This window comes from Theobroma cacao, chromosome 1 (assembly GCF_053813885.1).
Source record: "Theobroma cacao isolate CCN51 chromosome 1, ASM5381388v1, whole genome shotgun sequence".
NCBI lineage: Eukaryota > Viridiplantae > Streptophyta > Magnoliopsida > Malvales > Malvaceae > Theobroma > Theobroma cacao.
Genome location: NC_142639.1, coordinates 29,475,604 through 29,482,178, shown reverse-complemented (window position 1 = coordinate 29,482,178; position 6,575 = coordinate 29,475,604). Strand labels below are relative to the sequence as shown.

At 34.1% G+C, this 6,575-nt stretch overlaps 1 protein-coding gene across 1 annotated transcript; it reads left to right on the top strand.

Moving 5' to 3' along the window:
- Positions 1 to 2,633: 2,633 nt before the first annotated feature.
- Positions 2,634 to 3,915, top strand: LOC148764709 (uncharacterized). The gene is made up of 3 exons (XM_088808891.1): positions 2,634 to 2,967; positions 3,428 to 3,534; positions 3,637 to 3,915. The coding sequence occupies exons 1-3, from the start codon at positions 2,634 to 2,636 to the stop codon at positions 3,913 to 3,915; spliced, it is 720 nt and encodes a 239-aa protein (XP_088665017.1).
- Positions 3,916 to 6,575: the final 2,660 nt, after the last annotated feature.

Sequence of the window (6,575 nt, the reverse complement as noted above, 5' to 3'; positions counted from 1 at the left end):
CAAAATCTCATTTATAAGAAAGAGATTGAAGAATATGTATGTGATATTTTTTGAGGATCTTGAAATAAATAATGAAATATGTTTAGTTGCAAATGCTGATAGTGATAGCTGGTTATGGCATAGGAGATTAGGAAATGTTAGCTTGCAGACCATGTAAAAATTAATCAAGAAAAATCTAGTTGTTGGGCTGCCAAATATAAAATTTGAAAGCGACAAAATATGTGATGCTTGCCAACTAAGAAAACAAGTTAGAACATCTTTCAAGTCTAAGAAGATTCTGTCAACATCTAGACCTCTTAAATTGCTTCATATTGATCTATTTGGTCTAATAAGCACAACTAGCTTAGAAGGAAAATCTTATGGCTTTTTAATAGTTGATGACTATTCTAGATATACTTAGGTTTATTTTCTTGCTCATAAGAATGATGCTTTATCAGCTTTCTTAAGTCATTGTAAGTAAGTAGAAAATGAAAAAGGACTAGCCATAGTTAGCATAAAGAGTGATCATGGAGGAGAATTTGAAAATGATGAGTTTGAAAAATTTTACAATGAAAAGGGATTGGATCACAATTTTTCTACACCTAGAACACCCTAGTAAAATAGAGTTGTAGAGAGGAAAAATCGAACCCTAAAAAGAAATGGCTAGGACTATGTTATGTGAGAACAACCTACCTAAATATCTTTGGGCTGAGGTAGTAAATACAATGGCTTATATTCTTAATAGAGTCTTAATAGGACCCTTGATTTCAAAGACTCCATACGAACTTTACAAGGGTAGGAAACCAAATATTTCTCACCTTAGGAGTTTTGGTTGTAAGTGCTTTGGATTGAACAATGGAAAACAACCCCTAGGGAAGTTTGATGCAAAGAGTGATGAAGTAATTTTTTAGGATATGCATTAAACTCAAAGGCCTATAGGATTTTTAACAAAAGGACCTTAACCATTGAAGAATCAATCCATATAGTTTTTGATGAGTCATATGCTTTACAAAAAGAAGTTCATGATGATGATGATGATGTAGAAATCTTAGAAAAACAAATGGAGGAAATGAGCTTAGAAAACAACAAAAATAATGAAGAAAGCTCACCTAGAAGAGAAAATGAAACTCCACCTTTAGAAAATCTACAAAGAGCAGAAAATCAGCATGATGATCTACCAAGGAGTTAGAGATTTGTAAAAGATCACCCACAAGACCAAATACTAGGTGACATTTCACAAAGAGTTAGAACTAGGAAAGCAACGAGAGAAACTTGTGAGTTTTCAGCTTTTATATCTCAAATTGAACCTAAAAACTTTGAAGAAGCTGAAAAAGAGGAAAGTTGGATAATGGCCATGCAAGAAGAACTTGATCAATTCACAAGGAATCGTGTATGGTCATTGGTACCTAGACCTTCAAATTACCCTATTATTGGTACAAAATGGGTATTTAGAAATACACCAATATTCTCTACATTTTATCGGTTAAAAATCCACCCTTCATTATCTTTCCATTCTTTTAATTCATTTCTACTTAATTCCAACCTTATTTGTGTCCAATGGTCTTTCATGCAACTTTTCCTCTTTAATTTGCATTTAGCTTCCTCCTTGGATAATGACATTACATGTAACTATATTTTCTCTTCTTTTAGTCTAATTGTCACCAAGTGTCTATCATGCATAAATTTTCCATGCATTCTTTTCGCTTAAAAATCCACATGCATGTGTTATCTTATTCATTTTGTCTTATGCCTTTTTGTTTGTCACATAGTGGGGGTCCCACATGTTCTCCATTACAAGTACATCCTTGCATGCATATCTTTACATGTAATGGTAGTTGTTACATTTATATTCCATCCTCCACATAATCTAATTTGTCTTGGTTAGTTAATTTCCATTTAACTTCAAATGTTGAAATTACACATAAGTCCTCAAATTTTTCCTTATTCACCATTTAACCTTCCAAACTTTTCATCCTTTACAATTTGGTCCTTCAACCATTTCTTTAATTCCAATTTCTTTCTAATTTTCTTCCTTTACACTTGTACACATAAAATAACTAATTGACACTTCACGAAGGTGTCACTATAATATTTAAATATATATTTACCCTATATTGTCGTTATTTAATAAAGGCACACTAGCCCCATTAACGTCGTTTTCCTTCAAAATTCTTTCTTACTTCTTCTCCCCCACTTAGATTAGCCATATAGTTCTCCTTCATGACTAATTTCAACAATAGGTAAAATATTAATATTTTAATATTATTTTAGTAATAAAATATTATTTTATTAATAAAATATTATTTTATTAATAAAATATTATTTTATTTCAAAATTCTCCACTTGTCTCCTCAAGCCCCAAAGTGTCTCACTTTGTCCTGGTTCACTTCCAAATAACCTTTTAACATGCTAATTCATCCTTGATAAAATATTATTATTTTATTATTATTCTCTCGTGTGTAGAATATTTTATTTCAAAATATTCCTTCCACCTGTCACAGCTCTTTGGCACTTAAATTTACGTCAATTGACCTTTCACCTTGTCGATAAGATATTATTGACTCCTATACGAGGGTACAGGGTATTACAATCTCCCCCACTTAAATAGTGGTGTGTTACTTGATGCCATTATTGCTCACTTTCGAGTATGACCAATGATCTTGGATCAAATTCGCAATGCTCAGGATCAAGATGAATTCATGATGAGAATCTTAGGATCTAAAGAGCGAGATAAAAAATTTGTGTATGGAGACGATGGATCATTGAAGCATGAATCTCAAACGTATGTGCCGGATCGAGATAATTTGAAAGAAAAGATTTTAGAGGAAACTCACATCACTACTTACACTGCACATCCAAGAGCCACCAAGATGTATCATGATTTGAAAATGGTTTATTGGTGGCAAGGAATGAAGAAAAATGTAGTTGAATACATAGCCAAGTGCCTAACTTACCAACAAGTTAAGGCTGAACATAGGAAACCCCCAGGTTTGCTAGAACCCCTGCTGATCCCGAATGAGAATGGGAACATGTGGCTATGGATTTTGTGACTAGATTGCCCATTGGGCAATTGTTGATCAGTTAACTAAATCTACTTACTTTATTCCAATAAAAACTAGTTATGGGTTTGCTAAGTATGCTAAGGTTTATATTGATTGTATCGTGCGATTGCATGGAGTTCCTATAACCATAGGATCTATTCGAGGGCCTTAATTTACTAATAAATTTTGGAGAAGTTTACATGAAGCTTTAGGCACTCGTTTAGATTTCAGTACCGCATATCATCCTTAAACGAATGGTCAGTCAGAACGTGTGATACAAACACTCGAAGATATGCTAAGGTCAATAGTGTTGGATTTGGGAATCATGTGGAATCATCAGTTGTCATTGGCAAAATTTGCGTATAATAATAGTTATCAAGCTAGTATTGGTATGGCTCCTTTTGAAGCGTTGTACAGAAAGAAGTACAGATCACCCATCGGATGGTTTGAAGTGGGAGAAAGGAAGTTATTAGGTCCTGATTCGGTGCAACAAGCCACCGATGTAATGAGCATGGTGAGGGAACGTCTAAAGTCAGCACAGAGTAGACAAAAGTCTTATGCAGATATTAGACGTCGTCCTTTGGAGTTCTAGTTGGGATATTTTGTGTTTTTGAAGGTATCTCCACTAAAACAAAGTAAAAGGCTTGGAAAGAAAAGGAAGTTGAGTCCGAGATATATTCGACCTTTTGAGATTTTGGAACGAATTAGGTTGACAGCTTATCGACTAGCTTTATCGATGGAGTTGGCTCATGTGAATCCCACTTTTCATGTGTCTATGTTGAGAAAGGATGTTAAAGACCCAACAAATGTTATACATTATGCTTTGATTCCTCTGGACGAAGGATTAACTTTTGAAGAGCAATCAGTAGCGGTACTAGATCGACAAGTGAAGTAATTGCGCTCTAAAGAAGTTACCTTAGTAAAGATCCTATGGTGAAATTGATCGATGGAAGAGGCAATTTGGGAACCCGAAAAGGAAATGAAGAAGGAATACCCACACCTCTTTCAAGACTAAGGTATGTTTTACCAACCCACTCTATTTAAATTCGAGAACGAATTTGTTTTAAGTAGGGTAGATTGTAACACCCTATGACCTAAAACCGTGGTTAACACAACTTTAAGAACAAGATTAAGATCAATAGAGGTCAATTTAAAAGTTTAGGAGCGGTGAAGGAGGAATGGAATATTTTCAAATAAAATATTTCATACATAATAAAATAATGGAGTAAAAAAAGTAATAGAGCTAAATCGAGATAGATTAAAATGTTTGGAACCTCGAGAGTTAATTGGAAAATTTTGGAATTCAATAATATTTTATTAGTAAAATATTATTAAAATAATATCAAAATATTCCTATTGTGAGTGCTGGAAAAACTCACATAATCTATGTGTTGAACTTAAATGGGGGAGTTATAACATAATTTTGATGATTTGATGGATAAAATATTATTTTAATGAGTAAAATTTTAGTCATGTAAGTTCTAATAATAGTACATGCGAGTTTGGAAGGAATGGAGACATGAAGAATTAATTGGGATAATGAGGATCTATGGGATAATGAGATGTGCATGGGGATTCACTATTACATACAAATTGTTGCATGCAAAAAAGAGAAAGTTAATGGGGAACATGTGGGGCCCCATCATGTGAAGTAAACAGAAGAATGAGAATAAATCCTATTGCATGTAATGAGATTGGTGCATTAGGTGGCAAAATGAGGAAAGAAAAATGTGGGATGTATGTGACTTGAATGGTTTAATGAATGACCAAATAAAATATAAAGTAAAGGTTATGCATGAAATATGATTGGAGGAATAAGGTGGTGCATGGAATAAAGAATGAAGAAAGAAAGAATGAGGGAGTGAAGATGGTGAATGGAGAAGATAAATGAGGATAGATATTGGGCCAATGAGCAAGGGAGGAAATCGGTGCATGAAAATTTAGTGGGGGATGAATTGGTCTAATGAGAAGTAAAGAATAAATAAAGAAGAGAAAGGTGAGGAAAGGCTTGGGAAAACCGCACTTTTGAGAGAAAAGAAAGAGAGTCAATATTGAAAGTAAAAAGAGAAGAAAGAAAGGAGAAAGAAAAAAAAAAGAAGAAAAGCTAGCGGGAGGTTTAGTTTTGGAGAGATTGGTGGAAAACTTAAAAGTTTTCTCCCATATGCCATTGTTGGAGCTTAAAAGAGAAAGTGGTGGTTTGGCTTAGTGATTCCAAGGTGAGGACGGCAAACGTTGTCATTTTGTTTGAATGCATGCCTTATGAACTAATTGTAATGTGAGATTGTGCTTGTGGTAGCAAGAATCTTCAAGGATTCAAAGAACTGGGTGCATGCCTGTGGGTTAATCTTAAGAGTATGGTGATTTAAAGCAAGACAAATGATGGGTAAGTGCTTTTAACCTTGAGATCATGAGTGGAAAGGAAAAAATAAAATGTGTATTGATTACTTGTGCTTGTGGCAGCAATGGTGACCAAGGATGTGAGAAGTTTGTGAGTTCTAGGTGGAATTCAAGTAAAAATCAGAAGGTACGCATGCAATGTGGGTGCATTATGTTATATTGGTTTTGTTTGGTTAAAAGTTCATAGATTACATGTTAGATTATTGTGAATAATAAGGATGAAAAATGTGGAATTAGATCAAAGATTCACTGATTAAGGTGCCGCCCATATGTGTGTACAATCAAGTGTAAATACGAAAGTAGATTATTGTGAGGGATCCTTGAAAATAAAGAAAACTAAGAATATGGTATATAGAGCAGCAAATATGAGTGGAATTGTAGTGACATTCACTAAATATATTGAGTTTAATTTGCTGTTAGGATGTGCACAAGTGTGGAGGGTTTATCGTGATGGTGTACCGGAAGAGGTAACGGGCACCAACAAGTTAAATTAGCTAGAGACGCACCCGAATCAATAGCGACATAGCGTCCCGCTAATGTGAGGTGAGTAAGGGGTGCCTATTTCAAAAGTTCCATAAACTATATACCAAAATACGTTTAATAGATGTGCTGTTTTCTTTAAATGTAATTATGGACAGCATATGTTTTTAGTGTCGATAGGCAATGTTTAATGGATTTGCAATCAAATTATACTGTTATTGTGGAAAGCATGAGTTGGTAGAATGCAAGGCACTTGTGAATGCCATGTTTTTAGAAATAACTTGTATATATAAACTATATATGTAAAGGGTTTTAGAAATCAAGAAACAAGCTCTTTACCATGGTTTTATGTCAATGTGCCTTATTTGTTTGTGTGATGTGCACAAACGCTTTATGCACAAACTTTATGTTCACCATGCTGATTTGATATTTAAGCTTCATGCAAAAGTTTTACATTAAAAAGTCTTACAAATGGATTTATCAGGTCACAATGATTGGTACTTTGGAAATAGATTTAAAATAAGCTTTTGAGAACCCAACTTGCTTATAAATGGTTTTGTCAAACTAAAAGATTCGAGAGTAGGTTGAATGTCACATCAGGATAGTGTGACTGTTGTGCACAAGTGAGCTCTAGTTAAAGAACCTTTGGGTTGCCGACTGGTTATTAGACGTGACTAG